General features: G+C 40.8%; 4 protein-coding genes across 4 annotated transcripts; 2 read left to right on the top strand and 2 right to left on the bottom strand.

Moving 5' to 3' along the window:
• Window positions 1-446: 446 nt before the first annotated feature.
• On the top strand, window positions 447-4,338 carry mxd3 (MAX dimerization protein 3). Its single transcript, XM_085790143.1, has 6 exons — window positions 447-646; window positions 1,345-1,444; window positions 1,632-1,661; window positions 1,770-1,884; window positions 2,062-2,227; window positions 2,980-4,338. The coding sequence occupies exons 1-6, from the start codon at window positions 571-573 to the stop codon at window positions 3,096-3,098; spliced, it is 606 nt and encodes a 201-aa protein (XP_085646269.1). The 5' UTR covers window positions 447-570; the 3' UTR covers window positions 3,099-4,338.
• Window positions 4,339-4,479: 141 nt separating this feature from the next.
• prelid1a (PRELI domain containing 1a) lies at window positions 4,480-8,447 on the bottom strand. Its single transcript, XM_085790138.1, has 6 exons — window positions 8,350-8,447; window positions 7,610-7,729; window positions 6,489-6,714; window positions 6,279-6,392; window positions 5,885-5,963; window positions 4,480-5,475 (listed from the first exon to the last, which is right to left on the bottom strand). Exons 2-6 carry the CDS (start codon window positions 7,699-7,701, stop codon window positions 5,354-5,356), a joined length of 633 nt encoding a protein of 210 aa, XP_085646264.1. The 5' UTR covers window positions 7,702-7,729; window positions 8,350-8,447; the 3' UTR covers window positions 4,480-5,353.
• A 1,105-nt stretch (window positions 8,448-9,552) lies between these two features.
• Window positions 9,553-14,175, bottom strand: npy7r (neuropeptide Y receptor Y7). Its single transcript, XM_085790137.1, has 2 exons — window positions 13,904-14,175; window positions 9,553-11,462 (listed from the first exon to the last, which is right to left on the bottom strand). Exon 2 carries the CDS (start codon window positions 11,423-11,425, stop codon window positions 10,310-10,312), a length of 1,116 nt encoding a protein of 371 aa, XP_085646263.1. The 5' UTR covers window positions 11,426-11,462; window positions 13,904-14,175; the 3' UTR covers window positions 9,553-10,309.
• Window positions 14,176-17,169: 2,994 nt separating this feature from the next.
• trim105 (tripartite motif containing 105) lies at window positions 17,170-22,052 on the top strand. The gene is made up of 7 exons (XM_085790135.1): window positions 17,170-17,254; window positions 17,805-18,139; window positions 19,560-19,655; window positions 20,371-20,604; window positions 20,741-20,754; window positions 20,914-21,029; window positions 21,280-22,052. The coding sequence occupies exons 2-7, from the start codon at window positions 17,852-17,854 to the stop codon at window positions 21,834-21,836; spliced, it is 1,305 nt and encodes a 434-aa protein (XP_085646261.1). The 5' UTR covers window positions 17,170-17,254; window positions 17,805-17,851; the 3' UTR covers window positions 21,837-22,052.
• Window positions 22,053-23,911: the final 1,859 nt, after the last annotated feature.

Genomic DNA, 23,911 nt, shown 5'->3' with positions numbered 1-23,911 from the left:
TACATATAATATAATATAATATAATATAATATTGTTTTATATGGTCATTATTTGGTCAATATACAATATCGTCGTTAACCAATGTAATAGGCTACCTGGTTGAAAAATAAAGATGTATTGGAGGAAGAAGGGGGATGGAATGGGACTTCAAATGACGTTTTACGTTGCTTTCAAAAACATTCGGAAACATGGCAATCGAAAAGGTAATAGTTACTTTGATGTAGTTTTGAAGTTGTCGAACTATGTGGATATTTGTCACACAAGATTTTTGAAATATATTATCCACGAAATTATCTTATTTTAAACTTGAGGGAACAAAAAAAACAACAACCTCCAATCCTTCATGACGACAAACTCGGCCCCTGTCGGATGATGATCCTCTTTGTGACTGGAGTCTCAAATGTCCGAGCTTACGTGGTGCAGTGAAGGCAGCGTCGGAGCGTCAGTGTCGGGGTTTTGTGGACTGAGGACGTAGCACAGACTCACAGCTTCATCCACTTCAGACCTTTGACGCCTGAGCCACAGTAGGTTGTTTACCTGCGCTTGTTTTATTTTTAACAAAACACAACTATGGACAACCAAGGACACGTTTGCAACATCCAGGTGCTTCTTCGTGCAGCCGAGTTTTTGGAGAGGAAAGAGCGAGGTAGGCCTGTGTATTTTATGACAACTGTCAGTCTGCAGGGGAGGAAGTTGTTTATTGTTAAAACAACCAAATGTACAATGAAAGGGCAGGAATTGTCCGCGTTAAATGCAACACAGAGGCACAATACACCGGATTCCTTACCGATTCTATCGAGATTTTCGCTGGAAAGTGATTTTCTGACGATCTTCCTCATTTGACTCAGTGACCTACATATCGGTCGCATCATTGTACTCAAAGGCGCCAATCTGGTCCAGTTTGAAAATGAATCCGAGCGGCGGCGAGCGCTTATTGCGGTCAATGAAAGTGGGCCAGAAAAAGGCGATGCTACAAGTTTCACTCATCGTTTAGTCCTTGTATGCACTGCACGAGCTGTTTTACTCGGCGGGGCTGTAAAAGCGATTTTATAACAGCGACCGTGATGGCGCCAAAACCCAAAAACGAACCGTCCCGCGGATGATGATGATGATGCCGATGACAGCAGCAGAGTGCCTTTGTCCTGCTCGTTTCATTGTAACCCCGGTGTTTAGTTGTTGTAATAATGTTCAATGTGTGGAACGGAGGCTCAATAATATTCATTATTGTTAATGACTGCATTCAGCACAGTTTTGCCTTTGCAGTTGGAAGCAGCTGATGGATTCTCTCTGGCTGCTCTCTAACCCAGCTGTGATGTGTTGTTTTTCTTTTCTTTTCCTGCACAGAGGCAGAACATGGATATGCCTCAGTCCTGCCTCTCAGTCCAGGTCACTCCGATAAGAGAAGCAAACAGAAGAGCAAGAAGATATCTGCCGGTGGCAATAGGTGAATGCATTACATAACAGACAACTGACAAGAGGGTGTGGTTGTAGAGTTCGACTTTCAGTTTTGATAAAACACCCTTTTAGACACCAACACCTCACACTCTGCCATTGCTTAAGTTTCAGTTGCATTGTCATGTTGTGTGTTTCCAAACTAAAATATCTGGTTGTTGCTTTTCTTGTAACTGCAGGTCGGTTCACAATGAGCTGGAAAAGAACAGGTAAATCTTGTTGTGTCATAACAATAGCTTGACTCATCACAGTTGTAATACACTGTTCTTGCATTATGCATGAATTAACCTCCTCAATTGTTGCATCCTGTTGTGTAGGCGAGCTCAACTGAGGCTCTGTCTGGAGCAGCTCAAGAAACAAGTCCCTCTCTCATCCGACTCCATGAGGAACACCACCCTCAACTTGCTAAGACGAGCCCAGCTTCACATAAAGGTAGATACAGCAGAACCCCTTGACCTGCACTGATGCTCGCAGGTTGAGGTCGCAGCATTTGGGACGGCGAAATCTCACATTGTCATCCGCCTGTCTTTTACTTTGGATGTAGCTAATGTGTCTTAAGATTTGGGTCCACAGCTCACACTGGTTTCTCCGTTGGCCTTGTCATTTCAGAAGCTGCAGGAGCAGGATGAGCGTGCGGAGAAGCTGAAGGGCCGCCTGCGCTGGGAGCAGAGGGAGCTGCAGGTTCGGCTCGAGCAGCTGCAGAGGGGCACGGAGAGGATGAGGAACAACAGCCAGGGCTCAACCATGTCCTCGGAGAGGTCGGACTCCGACAGAGGTAGGTCGCCTCAAGACTCATTCAAGACTGTTTCACAGCTTTTCAAGTCTGTGTAAGAGGGCATTTAAATATTAATACAGGATTTGCTCTCTGTAATTATTCTTCCTTTCTAATGGGCCTTAAATGGGAATGAAGAAGAGCAAAATCTGCAGCCCTCAATCTGTGATAAAATGTTATTCAAAATGTATCTCATGCTAATTTAATTTGTTTTTATTTATTTATTATTTTAATAAATAGATGTGGACAGGCAGATTTGGAGATTGAACTGGTTAAAAGAACAGCATCTTAATTACAGATGTGTGTCTCACATTATTTTTAGTAGTGACACATTTTTGTTAATCATTATGAACAATATAGTGTAAGAGCTCCAGGCTGCAGCTGAGCTAAAATTAATAATTAACATTTATGATTATATTGTTTTACTAAGTTATAGCTTATCAAATCTAATTAAATGATTCATACCAAACTATAACCATTATATTATATTTAACCATTTTGAGCAGTTTTTCTGTACCATTAATCAAACACAATTTATTAAATAGATATAGATTATACAGTATATATATATATATTATAGATTATATTATTCTGCATCTTCCATGCATTTGCTACATTGCAGTGTGTCAAACATTTACTGCTTTAAATGAATGCTATTTCAATTTACAGTTTACAGTTACTCACAAGTTTAACAGGCGATTATTTCATATTTCCTTCTGCTAATGGGTTTGATCTTTTCTTTGGTGACCTTACAGAGGACGTGGAGGTTGATGTGGAGAGCATCGTGTTTGACTGTGTGGACTCTGATGGACTCAACATGACACACACTGATGCAGACCACTGTTACTCCAGCATGGACAAAGCCTGGCTATGACGGCAGTAAACTCAAGTACCTCACTAAATGACACCGGGTGGAGAGGAAGAGGATAAAAAAACATTCCAAAAATGGGCAAATGGAGGATCAGGGACAATGAAAAAAAATGTTACTGAACAACTGAACACTTTGTTTTTGTTTTTTCTAAAGGAAGGAGTAAGTCTTGATATTCTCCTTTCAAATTAAGTCAGACTACAAGCTAAACAATAATGTTTGTTATGAATGAGCTATGTCCATTTGCACTGAATAGCAGTTAAAATCACTGGGCTGGGATGGATGTAACATTACGCATATATATTTTGGCATCTACCATAAATGGCATTTTTTTCTAAGCCATGAGGTGTCTGTAATTTCGTACTGATTCATACAGTTCTTTCATCTTTAAGGACTTTTCTAAATCCAAGGGCTTTTTATTCAAATCTCTTAACTTATTCTTTACTACAGTATATCTATACTGAATTCTGCCTTAAATCAGATTTGGTCTAATAGTTTATACAGCTTCTCTGTAGCACTAAGTTTATATTTCAGTAATGTCACGTGTAGCATGCACTTAAACAATAATCTGCTATGTTATGTATTATTGTCCTATTATGTTGGGTTCAGTCATGTGTTTTGTTCTTTTTCTTCTGTTGCACAATATGACCACATGTTGCACTTGTTTTTTGTTTCAAAAAGGATTGTGGGTATATCAAAAAGAAAACAGTGAAGAGAAATCAACTGGTGACATTTGCACATTGATATCTTGCAATTGCATATCCATGCTAAATATTAATTTAGTGTATTTTTACACAATTCAGTCTGTGGTTAAATGCAAAAATGTCAAGGCCTGTGTGAAAGATACATTTTGAGCATTAAGTGGGCTCCTTGCACAGATCAAATGAGTTTTCTTCACTGCTTATATTCTTAGCAGTGTCCATGATCTCAACTGTACACTTCGCTGCTTCTGCATTCGTCAGTTAAAATGTTAATTTTGCATGCACCGGATTCACCAGTCAAGCAGGTAATGTCTACTTGTAATGATTATGCAATGAATGCTGTGTTACAAGTATCTATTCTGTTCATTGCTATATATTTAATAACTGAAGGTGCTTTTTCCCTTCATTTTTGTATATGCAAGATGCCTTATTACCTTTCTCATAGTATGTATGCATTCATCTGTCTCTCCGCCCAGTAATATTATGTAGCATTTTGTACTTGTGTAATCTTTTTTTTTTTTATGAATAAATATTTTCTATATTTATGTACTGTTTTTTTTTGTTGTTTGAACAAAACCTCGATTGGATTTCTCCATCTTGTCTTGTCAGATTTATCTGGCAACCCCTTGTGGGTGTCCACTGACCAACTATATCACTAATTGTGTAGAATCATCACAGCATAGTCGTTACAAATAAATTGTCCATTTATTGACAAGCTGATATTTAATCGATACAGTAAGAGCACATTGTTGCATGGGTTGCATTATCAAACCTAAGCTGAATGTACAAAGCAAAGGTCATTTTTGCCTTTGTACACACACACACATTCAATATTTAAGTGGAGACGGAAATCCATAGCAACCAGATCGTATCACTATATCGTTAAGTGCCAAGTGAGCATTTCTTCTCAAGCTATGACTGTCAATAATATGGACTCTTCCTCAGTCAATGAACTTCAACCTGAAGCAGTCAGTCTTGGTTGGACGATTAAGGTGTAGGTGGGTGAACTGAAGTAAAATATAACAGGATTGAGAAAAAAACAAACAGCTGAGGTGAATCACACCCATGAGTTTGCAATAAGATATTCTGTATATTAACCTTTGCCTCTGAAGAAGAGGGTGATAACACAATGCTACAACAAAACAATATGACATACTCATAAAGGAATAGAGTAAAAAGCAAACATTGCTGATGGGCACAGAGGTTGAGCAAAGGTCCAGGAGGGACAGTATCAAGGATGGCAAAGTGCTATTATGATTTTATGGCACCCACAGCCACATTTGACCATTCCTTTCTCAGATCCCTATCTCCGGTAAATACTGAGATGATCTAGTTTTAAAGGTACAATAAAGTCAGCGTGGCACAGAAAGGGAGGCTGGAAGAGGCTCTTGAACCCGGCTCAGGCCTTTTTATGGTCCACCCACCATTTCATTTGGATGCTACCTCACAGAGGCGACTACCTAGAACTGGGATCAGTTTTGTCTTACCCTGATGCCTGGCTGAACAATGAGAGGGGGGTAAACAGAAATCTGTCCTAGTATCAGTGTTTTGTAAAGCTCATCACACATATTGTTTCTTCTGGGCGTGTGAGGCGAGGTCTTTGGCTTTCTCCTTAGCTGCCAGTGCTGTCTCTCTTGCCCGCTCCGTAGCTGTTTCTGCTAGGGTTCTTGATGGAGTTTCACCTGTAGAAGAAATGACACATTGACCTTAATATGGCTGAGTATGTATGTTTTTATGTAGGGCGTGAATACCAGTGTTATTCCATAATAACAATTTAAAACTTAGGTGTGGGTAATGGTTCTGCAGTATCTAAGTCTTTTTCTCATGTATTCAATGCATTTAAATTTTAACACATTTTTACTAATATTAAAATTAAATGTATAACCTAAGAAAAAATGATATGTTTTATTGTTTCTTTTACCTTATATGGAACTTACTAACCTATATGGTAACAGACTGTGCTTCTTCATCATGAATTTTCCTGGCATCATTTCAGCAATCAATGCAATGCACAAATCCATGGTGTTGAACACCATGAGATGTAAAATGAAATGTAACAACAGCTTAATGATGAATGACTGAATGATTTACCTTGCATTTTAGCCAGCACATACTCAAACCCTTTCATGGTCTTTGTAACACCGGTCTTGAACCTTGCAAGTCCAAATTCCTGGAAGGAGACAACAGTCAATCAAGAAAGAAAATACCTGTTAGCAAATAATGTGTCAGCAGACTATAACTCACATCCTTACTCATTTACAAGCATGCACTCTGAAGGTGATAACAACTAACTTGATATTCTGGTATCATAAATCATTCAGTAATATGGTAGACAACTTAAAGCACTCAGCTGTTGCATCTTAACACTCAATGTTTTGTTTGCCAGTTCAGAATGACTGATAGAAAGGTGAGTCTCCCTTTCAGATCCCCAACACCATTTCCCTGTACTGTTACGTATTGTGGTGTTCCACTTTACTCTACTGACCTGAATAGCTCTAGAAAGCCCAAAGACATTGGAGGAGATCCAAGCTTCTCTTTTCATCTCTGTCCAGCTGCCGTTCTCAGGGTTAATTCTGTACTCGCACCGCTCTTCCACAGACTGGGACACAGAACAAAAACAAACAAAAGTAAAGTGAGGCCATGTTACATTACTCTGTACAATGCCGAGTGCAAATAGATTGAAACACTAAAGTACCATAAGCCGAGCGTGGCTGATGTTCCACGTGAACGTGGTCATGGTCCGTTTCTGAGGGTCCACAATGGAGTCCTCAATAATGTACGCTGAGCTGGCCATGTGCTTTGGAAGGTACCGCTCCATCCAGCGAGGCGCTCGGCTAGTTTTGGTCAACAGACGTCTGGAAACGAGGCAATTGGTGGGAGTGACCTCTCGGAAAATGATGTCCTCAGTCAAAACATGGTTACTGTGAGAAAGAGAAGAAAAGGTTATGGATCAAGATTAGATATAAAACTCTGTGTGGAGCTGCCACTGATTATAATTTTTGTTCCAAATAATAACGTTGATTATTTTATCAATTAAATAATTTGTCACACAGTAAACAATATGTCAGTGAACAAGTAGAGAAGTTCATGTGTGAAAACTAATTTCTCTGTGAGAAATCTGGAACCAAGAAAAATGGCAAACCCACAAAGTGAGAAGCTGTAAAAGTTTTTTTTTTTTTTTTAACTCTTTAGTTTGATTAAAGAAACAATTCACTGATTAGCAACAATTTCTGTTTATGACCTGATTAAAAGAGCTGTAACTAACAGTTTCTTGATTACAGCCTTTTCCCTAATTCATTGAGTTATAACTAAGCCTAGAAAATAAAATTTCCCAAAACCCATGGTAACTTGACTCAGATTGCTTGTTTTTTTTGTTTTTTTCTCCAGCGATCAGTCCAAACTCCAAGGATACTGTTTACAACCATATCAACTGAGCAGTGACCAGTATACCAGAATTCAATGTTTCAGCTGATAGAGTTTAAGCTAATTTTAACTACCTTATATACTGTTGGACAGTTTTGTTTGTAGAGCTTTCACATTATATATGTTAATAGGTTTTATATGTAAAACTGATATTCTTCACAACTAGCTGCTGAATAAATGTATTCATGCGCACCATTTGCATCTGGTATATGCAGCGGTATACAATACTGAATTGCATAAATGAAAATAAGCAAGGCACCTTGCTTGAGTAATGTATTTCATTGCTTTTACCCTGCTTAACCTAAAAAGGTGCACATGTTACATCATAATCTGTGTTATTAGAATAGAGATGTTTAGCAAAGGTCATCGGTGAAAAGTGTATCGTGCACTAACCTGTAGGGGTTGGGATATCGTTGCCAGAAAGCAACACACACTTGGTCCCAGGTGTTTTTGAGGTAATCTGCGCAGCAGAAATATTTCACCATTGTTCCCTCCGTTTATTCTAGCAATATCCTGCGCAGGCCCAGAACAAACAAAACATGTTAGGTTGCTACATTTATTCCGGCAGTTTCATAACGCCCCCTGAGAACAAACAGCGTGTAAACACACTGAAAATCAAGGTGGTGTTCAAGTGAATAAATGTAGGCCTAAATTTTAGCACATTTATGTGTCAGCATGCAAGATGAGTTATTTACAAAAAAGGCGACTACGATTAAATAATAGGAATTGAGTTTGTTATACTCGGTTGTACTGATAAATGTAAAACAAGTTGTGACCGCTACATGACAGCTGTCAATCAAACGTACACTCAAAATTAACTCATTAGCCTACTTCATAAACATCATCACACCGCGTCATCACCGGTAGCCTGTGTGTCTAACACATAGACTGTAAAAAGAAGGTCTAACATCACTAACACACACTAATGAATATCTAAACGGTCTGTGGTAACATCAGCTGTAACGCCACATTTGTCACGTCCGCCACCACAGGACCGCACTACTTAGCTTCCTCGTTAGCATGAGCTAGCCTAGCATGAAACAGACGCCATGAATGAATGGCCCATTGAGACCCAGACGTTTCTGCGACCGACGTTCAACCAGCAAACTCGTCTCGGAGGCGAAGGCGGTTACCTGTGTGATGACAGTTTTCAAAAGATGACTATTTTCATTTTTCACTCCTGCCAGGATGAACTTCACCGTGCGGCCGTCCACTGTTCATCGCAACCAGAGGCAGGGGCTGAAGAGAAGGTCAAGTATCACGACATTTCCGGTAGGCGGTGCAGCTGTAATGCTCACTTTGGACACTGGAGGGCAGCAGGTGACTATACAAAATACCACACAGTGTGCCACAGTAAAGTGTGAATTTAGATAAGATTTTGTTTTTGTTTTTTGTCTTTTTGTCAAAAGAAAAGGAAAAAAAAAAACAGCCCTACACCGGCTGTGTAAGGCTCCTTTAAAAGTAGACCACCTTCTCTATTTAAAGGATAAATTAACATAATTAGGTAATGGTTAATCTGACCTTGTCTTGCTATTTCTGCCTACATGCCCCTAAGCACACTACAGTGGTGAAGGATAAATAGATCATTTATTCTGCATTGCTAAAATCAACCATGCAAACATCTATAGCCACGGGTCGGAGCTTAATGTTTGTCTGTTAGTACTGTTAAAGGCTTAGAGCTTCTATAATAATCTACAGCACATAAAGGAATATAGGCTAAGCCATGAAATTGGTAATGTGGGTGTCAAGAAGAACCAGCAATACAAATGTAATAGGTATTTTCACTGCTATGAAATGAATCACACTGCATACGTTTGGATAATTTTTTCATTAAATGCTTTATTAGATGTTCTTTGGACCCTCTGGTAAGGTCATGTCTGTAAGTTTGTGTGTAGGACTGCTTGACCACACATTTATGTATAAAAAATGCTTCAATTTCCCCTCTGTTTTCTCATCTATAGATGGGTTTTCCAGCTGTCAGGTTCAGGGAGTTCAAGTTTATTTTCCTGTATTACTCGTCAGTATGCAGAATACATGCACCACAGCACATGCACTAGTAAGTAGTACTACTTTACCCCCATAAGTTCTCTACATATTATTCAAGCAATTGTCTCTTTATTTGAGATGGAGGCACGGAACAGTTTCTCCTGAAAGTAAGATTAACTCTGGGGGTTGTGTGTAAAGTTGCGGCTCAGTGTGTGTGCCCAGAGGCTCTGTCATCAATCAATTAATTAATCAATGTTCGTGTTTCCCTTATTAAAAGACCATCAACAAAGGACACTTTATCAGCTAAGTGTAATCAATATAGGTTTGTGTGATGTCTTCCAAATCCCACATTTTTACACATCCTCATAGCAGCTGCTCCCATTCTATGATGAAGATATCATGAACTTGTTGTTCTCCCTTCACACAGTTCAGTGGTTTTCAATCCCATTCCTTTGGACTCTGAGTCCTGCTGGTCCATCTGATCAGGAACAGCTGGTTGCCAGGTGAACACAATTAAATTCCTAGTTGGACAGAAAATCAGCTGTAGCCTTCGCTGGATTCCTTGGACGAGGACTGAATTTTGAACACCATAATTAATCCAACGCATCATTTGGATTAATTAAGTGAAAATCGTCCAAATGTTTTGAACAGCCCCCCAAAAATTGAAAAACAAGTGTGACAAATTAAACTTGTTCTCACAGTCACAGTAAGCTTCTCTTCAGTAAGTAAGAACACATCAGCAGCCTCAAACAGGCAAAATATGCATGGAAAGCATAATTAATAATACATTACTTACCAACAGGGGCTCTGCATCAACAGGAAACACACTATACACTGTACCAAGTTACTCAACACCTTAGTAAACATCTTCAACACATATTTGAATACATTCAACAAATGTATGCTCACTAGTACCATTTACAAAGTAAAGAAAAGCCTTACATAAAGCCATTTACATGCAAAGCTTTGAGCCCTCTCCAGTGACATAGACACTCAAGATAAGACCATTCAAGTCAAAAGGCTACTTCTGAACCACCAGTACCACAAACCAGTGGTGCATTCATTGTGTCCAATCATATTCTACAGGCCTTTTAAATTCTGCTCATCTCACACAGCAGTAGGAGGATGTCCACCGTTACGACCATTCAGAGTCAACCCTCTTATGGAGCGTGTCCTGAACGAGCCCTCAGGGTGGAAAGAATCTGGTTTATCCTCGCAACGGAAGACCATAAGGAAGCCATTCCGGTAGTTTTTATTCATCCACCCATAAAGGAGAGGGTTGATAAAAGTTGAACACATAGCCACAATGTGAAACACTGTGTATATCAGTTTGTACTCCTTAAACCTAAGCACCAGGTCCAAATCGCTGGCCAGCTGAAACACATGGAATGGAAGCCAGCAGGAAGCAAACACCACCACCACCAGCGCCAACATCTTGGTGGTCTTTTTGCGGCGATTGATGCTGTCGTTGCGGCTGGATGGGCTAACGTGATTCTTCAATTTGACCCAAATGCAGATGTAGGCATAGCTGATGATAGCTAACGGAATAATGTACTGTAGGAGCAGCATTGAGAGGCTGTAGATGACTCCATCCCTGCTGGTCCCATGAGGCCACTTCTCAGAGCAGACAGCGATACGAAGGTTGATGGAAGGTATCTCTTCATTGCGGTACTCTCTGAAGATGGCCAGGGGTGCTGCCAAGACAGCAGACATAGTCCAGGTGAATACCATGATGAGGAAGCTGGAGTGCCACGTGAGGCGTCGGCCAAGGTGGAAGACAATACAGCGGTAACGCTCCAGAGCAATGACAGTCATAGTAAAGATGGATACATGCACGCTCAGGGCCTGTGCAAAGGGCACCATGTGGCAAAGCACAGCCCCAAACTTCCACTCATCTAACAGAGTGTAGACCAGAGTGAAGGGCAAGCACAGAGTGTTCACCAGGAGGTCTGCCAGGGCCAAGTTAGCTATGAAGAAGTTGGTCACTGTTCGCATGTTTCTGTAGCGAATAATCATGTAGATGACGAGAGCGTTCCCTAGCAGCCCCAGCAGAATGATTAGGGAGTAAGCCATTATCAAGGTGATCTGGACTCCAAGGTGCTTGGTGATGTCAGTGTGGAAACCAGGTGGGTGTAAACCCATGCTGTCATTAAGCAGAACCGAGGGATCAGGTTCACCAGTCTCTCCTTCCTCTGTGCTGTTGGATGTGTCTGGTGGGCTCATTTTATCGGAAGATGCCAAATTAAGGCTGTGCAGCCACCTGAGGAAAGAAAACATAAAACAACAAAAAAAATTGTTTGAGACAAGCCAGGCAGAATATTATTCATAGAAGCTATATAAGAAAATGACAAAGGTACTCGATATTAGAAACCCTGGAGCTGCAGGTTTTTGTTCATTTCCACTTTTCCTCTCCAATTTGAAACCACCCTGCTCTGGATTTCTTGTCACTGCCACCTCCACTGTGGCAAACACATGTTGTCACTTGTCTTCACCAGAAGGGTAAAACATGTGTTTGCCTAACGATGCACATAAAGATTGATCCAAACTAACCAGTGGGAGTTATTAGTGCAACAAAGAGGAGGTGATCCCTCACTGGCTTCCCACTGGGTGACTGTATAAGGTATCTTTGGTTAACCTCTGCTTAAGGTGCTTATTTAGTTTAATATATTTTCATTTATACAAAACAGCGCCTTCTGTCAAGAGCAATAAACTGTCAACCTGTTTAGATACACAAAGTGGTATTATAAGCAGCATACTTAAAACCCTGTCATTTATTTTCTGGGAGCTTTGACTTAATCCAAATTCTAATAAAATCTAACTAAACAAAAACTGATACACATTCAAACACACCTATTTCATAAAAGGAGTGCTTTGCATTGTAAAGGTCATTGTTATTAAAGCCATCTAGTATTTAAGTTGACAGTAATGACAGTGAAGAGAAGAGAGCACTCTGCAGATGTCCTAATTATTACACCAATAGCTCAAGATTGCATTGAGACATTCTGAAAAGCTATGAAAATGAAATATGAATTTTAATAAGATGATAATCAATAGAAGATCAGTTTGCTTGTTCCAAACCCCTCCCACAAACTCAATAAACCAAATTTCTCCTTCACACTGTTCTTATTGAAAATTCCATTACCAGTGGCCTAGGTACAAGAATTCATTTGGTTACGGCATGCAGTGTTTCCAAGGAATATGAACACCTGTACCGTGCTAAAGGAAAGTGATTGAGGAAGCAATGTGATCAGCTAGTTCAAAGCAACATCATTAGAGCCACAGGCTGCTCTCCTATGCAGTCTGCATCTTATTGTGTGGTAAGCCTATTTTTGACAAAGAGACTGGTGCTGGCCAACGTTACGCAACTGTAAAAAAATATCCTGTCATTTCAGTAGTTCATTATCTTGTCATTTCTGACAATTTCCTGCGAGAGGCTGAGAGCTCTCGCTGAATACAGAGAAGATTTTGTTGTGACATTTATTAAAAAAATTACTGTCAGTGTTTCTGTCAATGACTCTTACTTATAATCAGATAGATGCTAATTAGTGACATTAGACTCAGCAAGGGGTTTTCAACAAATCCAAAATACTTATGTATTAGGTTTTTCATTTTGAGTGTTAAAAACTGGACTACCTGTAGTTTTCTTTTTCCCCCATTGAAACATTTCTGTGGCTTACATGCAGCTCTTTTCATTATAAATAGGCAATCATTAGAACATTTAGTGAGAGGCCATCTCTGGCGCAGACAGGTGGCTCTGAGTTTGATTCCATGTAATGTTTCTTCAACATTGCCCAGACTTCAGTTTAACATCATTGCCTTTTCATCATTTTATCATCAACAAAACCTAATGAATAATATTTTGTGGCTTTCTCATGTTCATCTGTGTGCATCATGAATATGGTCCTCTATGCAACTGAGTTCAAGCAACAAAAGCCTTAGACAACAAGTGTGTGAATGTGTCTCTGAGATGTTACAAATTCTTAATGTTAAGAAATTAAAGCCGTTCATCACATTCAAGCCCACAGTGTAAGATGTTCGGACAAGTAGGCTACAGTTGCACTGCCAATAAACCAAAAAGCATGCACAGCCTGCCTTCACCCTCTGTCACCAGGGCACACAACATCACAGTGGCACACGGCACTGATTTATCAGGCAAGCTGCGGGCTACATGTGCACTTTACCAAGCATCGGTAATTTGTCAAAGCACGCGTTTTTTGATCAGTGATGGCAGCCTGATCCTTGACTTGAGGCAAGCTTGTGCCCCTGAGGAATCTGTTTCCTTACACCTGCTGGAGCAGAGAGCCGCGATCTAACCGGATTCTAATGAACTGTGTGCTGCTGCCACATTATTCCCATCAAATGTGCATTGATGCTTCGTTCGTGCGTAATTTCTCGCCATTTGTTTAAGTTACTGAATAGTACGCATTCAAATATCTCCAACTGAGCACTCTGTGCTTAATCAGCCGACTAGACAGGTGCACAAATAACACAAATACTCTCAATTTGGATACTTGTTCCTTCTCTTTTTCGAAAGGTTTCTCCCATATCCAAATTACGCACATGCAGTGTATAGTTCAGTAACTACAGGTTGCTGTTACAAAAACAGATGAATTAATACCTTGCACCTCAGGTTTCTATTAGCAAACTCGAAACATCCAATCAAAGTTTAAATGAATGCCATCTTCATACTAATGGACTCACCTTTCCCCCTATATGTCCTTTTGGAAACGAGTCCTCACTCGAGAGTGGCGTGAAACAAGGGGGGAAAATCCCGAAGCTCCTCCCAAACTGTGGCGTCTAGTGCGCATCTTGTGGCTGGACTGTGCGTTCCTGTGGCAGATCTACAGGATTCAGTGTGAGCGTCCACATCAGCGCGGGGAGCATACCGCGCAGGGTATATGCGCTTTGTGGATCACAGTTTAATAAGGGGCAACTGTGTTATTTCGTTTCCAGTGCATTACTAGGCGAAGAAAAAGTGTTTGAATGTCACATAATGTCTTTTATAGTGCCAACCCAGCGTTACGTCACTGGGTTTATAACATTTTGTTGTTTTATCGCCATTCACTTTATTTCCAGTAAGACGTTCCTCTCAAACGCCTGTTGTGTCTTCTTTGCATTCTTGTGAACAATTTGGCATGAACTTTGGAACAATTGTGGCTTGTAAAACAAATCCTCATCTAGGCCTATTGCTTTATTTCAGTCTGCAGGTCATTGCCACAACATTAAATTCCTGCAGGTAAACAGCATTAAATCTGCGCTGCATGGGACACACTTTTTAGTATTGGGGTGAGGTCGTTTTCAACTTAGGTTTAGCTGGTTCTGCTCTGTGAAGACAATGAAGACACAAATTTCATCAGGCTAATTTCTGTAAGCTCCCTGTCTCTTTTTCTTTTTTTCCTTTTTTAAACTCTGAATGAAGTTATGCTGAACTGAATGTTGTTTTCAGTTGAAGCAAGAGATACTGAATTGTAGTGCATCTGAATTGGGTTTGTTTGGTAATCTCCATCAATATGTTGGCATTCAGAGTGTACCGAAAGGTTCGGGGGTTTCAGTGAATAGAATTATATTTATGGCGCCACAGAGCTATTTTCTTTCAGCAAAAACTTGGAATGTTTTGATAAAGGAATATTCTGGACATTTTCTCAAGGCCACATCCTTTTTCTTTTTTTTTTCTTTTAGGCTGCAAAGCTGTATAGGTGTGCATTGAATAAGACGGGACATCTCCAGTGGAGAGTTTACGGTAAAATAAAGCTTGCTCAATACACATTTAAAATATTGAAACAATAGTTACCTGGAAAAAAATAGGATTTAGAGTGATGAAAAATACTGAAACAATTAGAATTTACACATTGCATCTCCCATGACTCTGTTTGAAATAAATTCACCTTATCACACCTGCAGAGATGTGGTGGGTATGTCATCAGAAAGGGAAAGACCTGAAACACTCTGTCACTTGAAATTAGACATAAACAAAGGAGGAAAGCCATGTCCACCCTCTATACAAGGATGTTTTGTGAATTTGATAACAGAACAGGAGATCATGTTTCCCATGAGTCTCATTTCTGCACTTCCCCCTGAACTGTGAAGAGCTGCCTCTCACCGACCCAGCACAGATTTATCACTCAGGGAACAGTGTTGGATGAAATCCCTGAGTCGTCTTGGTGGGATTTTTTGATGATGCAATAATTGGTGCGCTGATTGTGTCAGCCAAATAGATTACCCTTATTGATTGGGGCAGCCTGCCTCTACCCCTCAATTTATTATTTCAATTATGAAGTCCACTCCCCTGCCTCCTTATGCACTGGGTCACTAGGCAGTCAAGGTTGACAGCTCTCCCAGACTTCCCTGCTTTCCTGATAAAGGATTTCTGTCCTTGCTGCACACTTGCTTATCTGCAACAGTTTCTGAAAAGTGAGGAGCTTTTACACGTGACCTTGCAGAAAATTCTTGCTTGTTGCAATATCTCTAAGTTAAACCACCTCTTTTCAAAGTAGGTGTTTGCACCACATTCGTTTTCCTGGGCTCATTTGAATCGACATGCACCTAATTAGTGAGCTCTGTAGGACTCCCTCCATATGGCAGGGGATCCTGTGTTTACAGTCCACCGCCCTCAATCTGATCTTTCTGTCCAGGCCCTCTGAGAGCCCTGGTGCCAGTGATCTGATCAGAGACCATGGCGTCCTCACGTCTTACAGCATACATCGGGGCTGTGCTCTTGTCTCTCTCTGTGTGTGGGCTGTGTAACTTACTGAATGTGGGAGTGGCGGACAGACAAAGTGAAGAGTCCTGTTCACTCTGCCTCCATTTTCCTTGTGCTCTTGGATTTTCTCACCGAGGTCAAACCTGACAGGTGGAGAGTGTAGCCTGTTGCAGATAACAGTCTTAATTCTTCAGTGATTACAAATATTGATTTATATGGATGGACAGTCTGTGGAGTCTGCAAATTGGATTTCTTGAGTAAACATTTGTGTGGGATGCTCCAATCATCGGCTACCTCATGGTGCACCTTTCCTTTATTCTAATGCATGAAAGTAAAAATGACTCAGGCCTGTCAAGGATGTCCCAGTGGAATGCCTATTGTATCTTTAGCTGCGCTATGTCTGTGTCTGTGTCTGTGTCTTACCAGCTCCACTGACACGAGGCCCCTGATACTATTTCTAGTTGAATTGGTGGTTTTAGTGTCTTGGTGTAGCCTATAGTTTAAGTCAATTAGAGGGTCTTTTTTGGAATCAATTTTACATACAAACTTCTGAAAAAATGAACAGTTTCAGTCATAACCCTTTTCTTCCCTCTTGCAAGTTTGGAATCAGAAGGAACAAAATAATTTCAGAGAACTTGTGTTTCAAACTGGGCATGTAGGCTATGTAGCCTAAGCCATAAAGATTTGATGAAAGTCATCACTGAGGAAACGTAGCATCTGCTGTTTCTGAGGGCTAAACCTGTCCTAGTCATGCGTGTCTCGATCTCTTCTGTTTTGAGCTTTCTTTTATAAACGTGTTTCTTTTTAGTCTGTCAACTTTATTCTGATATAGGCCTAACTAAATTACTGGCCTCTTAGAATATGAAATGATATTATATGAAATGATTCACTGTCAGGATTATATCTTTGAAACATCTGTGAAGAATAAAACAACATTTAGCTACATAATCAACACTGAGGGAAAAGGGGGGTTTCTAAAATCCCAGCTCATGACCAGCTTGTAGTAGCCTAAGATATGATGAAGGAAGTGAAAATGCTCGGTCACAGTCAGGAGCTCTGGCTGTTCCGCAAAGTTACAGCAATGAGAAAAAGTGGTTTGTGTTTGTCATGACAGAACCTCCATAAAGGCGACACACAGGAGCTACAGCGGAGAGGAGAGCGAGAGCAGCAGACTGTATCGACCATAAGAGTGCATCCTGCTGTTGCCTTCTGGGACTGATTGACTGGATTGACCAATCAGAAGTGGGGTTGTGTTCGGCGCGTGCGCAGTGACTCGTGGACGTCTTGTTCCTGAACATCAGGCGAAAGGACCAGAGCTCAGCGAAGGAGGCTTTTATCCCGGGCAGAATAACGTAAGTCCAATAAAGTGTTGAATAAACGTCGAATATAATACCCACGTCAAGTTTGTAATGTGTTTTTTTGTTTTTTTTTTCATTTTGTTGTTAAAATATCGCAGTTTAGTGGCCGCTGTACGTGGCTAAACCATAGACTGTGCAGCGGTGCAAAAACCAAACAAACCCTCTCCGACTTCACGTTGCTTTCACAACACAAATCTCAAGGCTAGCTTACCGAGTCCCGTGATATATCACCTGGTTTCTACCGTTTTCACTCGAGCTGGTTGTTATTTCACTTGAAGCTGGTGCTTAGGATATCAGAACTAGCTGGTGGAAAGTTATTTACACCAGTGCGTTTGAAGTGTTGGACTTTTAAGAGGGGAGGTGCGTGACCCGGGTTCAGTGTTAATGATTAACACGGTGAACAACAGGAAGACATTGCTGTATGAGAGCTTGGCAGTGAATTTATTTAATAGCTGCTGACTCAGATGTATAAAATGTCACCCTTTATGCTGTCTCAGTAAAAGGAAGGGAGTGTTCATCCCCCCCTCTTTCTCTCTTCCTCCAGGGTTTTACTTTCATTTCCTCAAACAGCAGAGGAAAGGTCCCGTCACCATGGCTGCTGCTCCTGGTGCTGGTCCATCCGCCAAAGGCAGCCTGAGAGAGGATCTGACATGCGCCATCTGCTGCGACTTGTTCCGGGACCCCGTCATGTTGGCCTGCATGCACCACTTCTGCAGACCCTGCATCACCAGGTACTGGAGAGGAACCCAGGGGCCCGTCACCTGCCCCCAGTGCCGAAAGGAGTTCAGCTGCCGGCAGTTTCAAACCAACTACCTGGTCACAGCCATGGTGGAGAAAGTCAGGGCCACCACCTCGGACACTTACGTTCAGAACCTGCAGGTGAGTTCACTGGGTTTAGCCTCGACTGAATCACAGGTTTGGCCATTATCCTGTTGGCTTTGTTCCACCACGCCTTTATTCTTGGTCACCTGGACAGTGTTATTAACTGTTAGGCAATCTTAATCAAATAATTGTTTGCTCCTAAGTAAAGTGATAAATTAAAAATGAGCCTTCTGTAACCTTTGTGTTCAACTTTTTAACACAATTGTAGGCTATGTATGTTTGAGTAAACATCTGTGTATATCACTCGAGTTCCACCCTAAACTTATCTCTCTAGAATTGCAGGGCCAAGTTCACTCTTCACTCCCTTTTATATTACTTTCTATGACATGATATATAACTTAACCACAGCAGAGCAACCAAAACAGAGAACAATAAAACCACCTGTGCATGTTCTGTATAATGTAGGCCTGCAATAACTCCCATCATGCTATCATACATTTTCATACTGTGTTCAACAAAGGTCTTCATTCAACTTCACTGATAATTTCAAAGGAATAGTTTTCCATTTTTGGAAATATGGTCACTCACTTTCCTGCAGAGTTACACGAAGAGACACAGTGTCCACTTTAATGGCAAAGTGGTCTGAAACTGATTAACTCATGTTAGCATAAAGACAAGAAACAAGGTGTAACAGCTGGCTTGGCTCTGAGCAAGAATAATAAAATCCAATCATAAATATGTCTAAGACTCAGTAATTAACATTTGTATCTTGTTTGACTGATCCAAGTGAAAATATTAGTGTAAGAAGAACAAGCGTCAGTTTTATGGGGCCTTGTGAGTTTGATAATTTCTTCGTTCTGCACAATCACTTCCTCTAATCTCCACGGGATGTTGGGTAACCCTGTGGTGATGACAAGGCAGCTGGAAAGCAAGCAGGAACATCTTTAAATGTTAAACTCTACAGCGTAGTTTAATTCAACACCTCAAAGGTCATCCTCTGGATGTAGCATAGCACTGATTTGAACAGCAGTGTCCGTCTCAGCAAAAGCCATGTCTGCTGTGATTGGTCAGCTTCCACAGCACGAACCACCTGCCAGAACCACAAAGACGAAGGATTTCAGTGATTTATTCACAGTTTGAGGCTTAGATTTTATACAGTCCATAATACTGAAGCTGCCTTTCCTTCAGTAGCAGCATAGCTGACATCCCAGCCAGCCAGGAGCACCTAGCACAGATTGATCACGGGCATTGAAAACTAGTTGCTGTGTTTAACATTGCCACCCAGCAGTATTTATTGAGAGAAATCACATTCACAGTTCAGATAGTTGTAATGTGATATTAAGTGATGTCACTTTTAATCTATGAGTTTCCTGATGGTTTTTCTGCTCTCTCTCTCTCTCGCTCTCTCTCTCTGTCATTGCCTGTGTCCCCTTCACTGATTTTTGTTTTTCACTGAGTTTTGTGTGTTTTTGTACAGAAACAGCTGAGAGAGTCTTTGGACAGCTATCTCCTGAGAAGAGAGGACTACAGCAACAGTGTTAGCCGAGACAAAGACAAGATGGATACCATAAAGGTACAATACTCTAAGTCACAGGATGGCAGCACTTATCAGATAAGAATACACATGTCGCTCCCTAATGGCTGTTTGCAATACGTCCCTGTGCATATTTAGTGGTGTTTGCAGATGTGGTAAGTGACAGTTTGCGCTTTGATATGTAAAACATAATGGTCTCGCGCTTGGGTGCATAAATGCCTTTCTAACCTTTGACTTAGTTTTGTGTAAACTATGCAGATGAAACCCTTGAAACCCCTTCTATATGGTTTCATTCTCACAGGATAATGACTCTTGTCATATTTGTATAAGTGCTGCGATGCTAAACCAGCCACTTCACACTTTGCCTTAAGTTGTTAACAATTGGCAAGACTGTTTCATACATGACAAACTGTGCCGATGTGTTGGAGACAGATGGGAGATAAGAGGTGGGTTTAGTTGTGCATGCTGTGATGAAATAATGAGCAGGAAATCCTTTCTTGCTTTAAAAGTCTGTAGTTGTTTGACATTTAGATCCTTGATGCTGAGTGCAGCTTCATTATCCCCTGTGTGTTTCTCTCTAGTGTTGTGTACTTGGGCGCAAAGTACTATTCAGAGCTTTAAAGGAATGAGCATCTTGGCATCTTGGCTAACTCCTGTCAATTTCTAATTGGTTGATGTGAAATTAGTTACGACCTAAGAAATATCACATTATGTCCTCAAGCCGAAACAACAGTGATTTTTTTTTTCTCCTCAGAGGTTCGGTGCAGATCTGCAGGCTCGTGTCAAGGGTGAATTCAGAGCTCTCCATCAGGTCCTGGACGACGAGGAGACGTGTGTGCTGGAGCAGCTGAGGAGGGAGCAGGAGGAGGAGCTGGAGAAGGTTCAGCGCCACTTGGAGGTCGTCAAGCTAGCCGTGAGGGAGCTGGAGGAGAATATAAGGACGCTTCAGCAGGCTAGCACCGACACTGAGAACATAGTGCTGACAGAGGTGAGGCCTTATGCTATACATATGTAGATTAAATCTAAATTAAAAGATTAAGATTAAAATAATCTGTCATCCAATCGGATTTGTGACTTGTGAACCAGTTTTAATTTGTTTGTTTTCTTCCCCTCTCTTCCTGTAGCTTCCACAGCTAAGGTAAGTGTTCATTTCAGTGTGACTGATTGATTGCTTTTGGCGTGTTTTGCACCTGCCATATGCTTATTTGATTTCTACCTCCATTTATTACCATTTGTGCTGAGAATAAATGACCCCAACCAAATGAAGTGTATGCTTGTCTTTATTTTTTTTCAACAGACCATGTACACATGTGGACACAGCCCCAGAATTCGATGTAAACGCTTTCAGCAACAAATACATGGCCCCATTACAGTACATCGCATGGAGGAAAATATTCAAGTCTTTAAAGCCAGGTAATTTCCTCTCCGATGTGCTTCATTACACACACAAAAAATCTTTCAGCTGAAAACCAGCTCGCTTCAAGAATGGGAGTAATTATGGAGAAATTACTATGGAGAAATGATTCAAGTATTATATAAAGATGTTAAATTGGTATCATAATGACAGTAATGACACCATTGTTCCACTGGTAGGATATTTTTTCAATTTTAAATTTGACAATATTGTCAGTGTTGTCATATAATGAGCTGTTTCATCCCAAAGGTCCCTCCCCTTTAACATTTGACGTTGAGACAGCGCACCCGAGCATTAGAGTCTCCAGGGACAAAACCGCCGCTGTCGAGAGTGATATGATACTACACATGGATGACACCAAGCGTTTCCTCCAGTGTGTTAACATCCTGGCTTCCCAGAGCTTCCAGTCCGGCAGACACTACTGGGAGGTAGAAGTGGGCTCTAAGCATAAATGGGACCTGGGTGTGGCCTCAGATACAGTCAACAGACACGCACGGATCAAGCTGAGTCCCGAAAACGGATTCTGGACTCTGCGGCTCCGTAACAGGAGTGAGTACTCAGCCGGCACCCAGCCCTGGACCAGGCTGCAGCTCAGCTCTTCCCCTCAGAGGGTCGGCGTTTTCTTAGACTGCGAGGAGAGGAGGGTGTCCTTCTATAACGCAGATGACATGAGCCTGCTCTACTCATTTGCCAACGGGCCGAGGGGCAAGGTTTTCCCCTTCTTCAGCCCGTGTATTAGTGGCAGCAATCAGGAGGCTCAGCCTATCAAACTCCTCCACTACCCACCTGTCGCTCTGTCTTGCTAAACATGCCTACAATCAATAATAGCCTGTCAGTGTGTAAGAGCTGTTCATTCACTTATTGACCAAGGGCTGTCACAGCTATTAAGACAATAATGACCTTGTTTGTATAATGGTGCCATAATAATATACTGTTCTCTTATTTTCCATTCTTTACTGACTGGATGTCACCAGATGCTTCTGTTTTCTGTCTGAAATGAACCTTAAAAGGCTTCAGATATTTTTGAAAATTGCTGTGCACATTATATTACAAAAGTCCATTGTGCTGTAATCATTCTGAAAGGGCTTAATCAGTTTGCAGGAGCAATTGTCAGAAACTCATTTTAAAAAAAACACTGTATTTAACCACTTTAGCTTTAATAAAGCAAAGCTCAGATGCGTGTAATTACACTGCTCAACCAAGTGTCTGTTATAGATGTAGTTGATAGTTGACCTTTAAAAAGATTATCTGATTAATTATCTCATCAAGCTAGACTTTCTGTAGGCTTGCATGTAAAAAGAACATCTTAATCACACTTGAGGTTAATCAGTATTAAGTTTTTTTTTTTGTACTTTTTGCTTTATTTTTATTTTAGATGTTTTCTAATGTCACAGATGGATCTTTATAGCACCTTATGACTTGTGTTGTCATGGTTTGTATCTTATTTTATATACATCGTATGTGCCTGACTTAGAACGTGTGGTATAATGCACTTGAATGTTAAATTGTTAAAGGTGACGGAAGTACTAAAATGCAGTGTATTCACCATTATTGTCATGTCTTTTTCATTTTTCATCATTTCCTGATTAAAAACCCAAACAATCACTGTAAAAAATGCTGATGCAGATAATAAATGAAGTATTTTTTTTCTTTTTTAAATAAACAGTCTTTGATTCTTCTCTGCAGCTGCGACACCGCACACTTCCGTGACCTCACTTGAAATAATCGAGGATGTTATTAAGCATCATCAAAGCAGAGCACGCCACTATGAACGCCGCGCTTGATGGGAATTCAAAGCCATTTAACAAGAGCGACGGCGTAGGGTTGTTGACTCCTCTGCACCTGGACTGGGACTTTTGAATACATGAGCCATCTCCTGACACTTGAACAACAAGAATAGGCGGGTTCTTGGTTATCTTCACAAACACACAAGAGCACTGGCGTCCTGTTTCCTGCTGTCAGGTGAAAGGTCAGATAAACAGAGAGACAGTGGTGATTCCTCCAGGCTGCTCAATGGGCCTCCGGGGCATGCTGAAGCAGGATGCTGCTGCCTCCTCTGCTGATTGGAAAAGTGGCACAATGAATTGCACCACAGGGGGACTCTTGTTCTTCCTGCACAGTGGCTACATGGGTATGGGTGCATAATGACTCGCACATCACACGCCAGTCCCTCAAATTTGGATTAAAATTCCAACTGAATATGGGAAGGGTAAGGGGGCGTAAAAAACAAAACCAAAACTGTACAGTCTATCTGCCACTGATACTGTATCAGGATGTATATTTTGTTGTCTTATGTGCTGAATTATTGTGAAATAAAATTAAAAAACATATAAAAAAAAAAAATTCCAACTGAAATCAGCTCAAGCTACTTGATTGGATAGAACCTCAATATTTAAGATGAAAAGCCTCTATATTTATGTCCAAATATTGCAATGAGAAGTGTTCAGCTCCTTGTTCTTTTCAGAACTGAAACTGTGTTTTCTTATTTGAAAGTAATATTTCATCATACATTGTATTTTGCTGATTTAAATGAGATTAAAAGAGTGCAAGATTAAAGATTTGTGTAGCAGCAAGATGGGCATGACAATTTGTAGCTGTGACAATGAATATTTTAATAAAGGAAAACAATCCCTATGAGTTCTCTGAAACTGTTGTTTCTAGTGATGAACTCAGAAAGAATAACCACCCAACCCTTCAGTTCCTCTCAATTCTAGTGAGATTTCTGCTCCACTTTAGTGTTTTGGTTCATTCACTTGCACCACTCTCATGAGCTTAGCCCAATTTTCAGCAGCAGACAGTTGATTACCAGTGAATAGGCTTCAGTAAACCCATCTGAAAGTTAGCATGCTGTGAATCAAGTCGAGCATTTAGCAGCTAAAGA

This window comes from Trachurus japonicus, chromosome 10 (assembly GCF_045865225.1).
Source record: "Trachurus japonicus isolate A0001 chromosome 10, Traja_1.0".
Lineage (NCBI taxonomy): Eukaryota > Metazoa > Chordata > Actinopteri > Carangiformes > Carangidae > Trachurus > Trachurus japonicus.
The sequence above is the reverse complement of the archived record's forward strand: the minus strand, read 5'-3'. Positions and strand labels throughout refer to the sequence as shown.

Coding starts and splice junctions, on each gene's coding strand:
- mxd3 (XM_085790143.1), top strand. CDS start 571: ATGGACAACCAAGGACACGTTTGCAACATCCAGGTGCTTCTTCGTGCA. Junction 1,445..1,631: donor ATATCTGCCGGTGGCAATAG/GTGAATGCATTA, acceptor TTGTAACTGCAG/GTCGGTTCACAATGAGCTGG. Junction 1,885..2,061: donor GAGCCCAGCTTCACATAAAG/GTAGATACAGCA, acceptor TTGTCATTTCAG/AAGCTGCAGGAGCAGGATGA.
- prelid1a (XM_085790138.1), bottom strand. CDS start 7,701: ATGGTGAAATATTTCTGCTGCGCAGATTACCTCAAAAACACCTGGGAC. Junction 6,715..7,609: donor CGATATCCCAACCCCTACAG/GTTAGTGCACGA, acceptor TCTTTCTCACAG/TAACCATGTTTTGACTGAGG. Junction 5,964..6,278: donor GGCTTTCTAGAGCTATTCAG/GTCAGTAGAGTA, acceptor GTCTCCTTCCAG/GAATTTGGACTTGCAAGGTT.
- trim105 (XM_085790135.1), top strand. CDS start 17,852: ATGGCTGCTGCTCCTGGTGCTGGTCCATCCGCCAAAGGCAGCCTGAGA. Junction 18,140..19,559: donor CTTACGTTCAGAACCTGCAG/GTGAGTTCACTG, acceptor GTTTTTGTACAG/AAACAGCTGAGAGAGTCTTT. Junction 19,656..20,370: donor ACAAGATGGATACCATAAAG/GTACAATACTCT, acceptor TTTTCTCCTCAG/AGGTTCGGTGCAGATCTGCA.
- npy7r (XM_085790137.1), bottom strand. CDS start 11,425: ATGAGCCCACCAGACACATCCAACAGCACAGAGGAAGGAGAGACTGGT.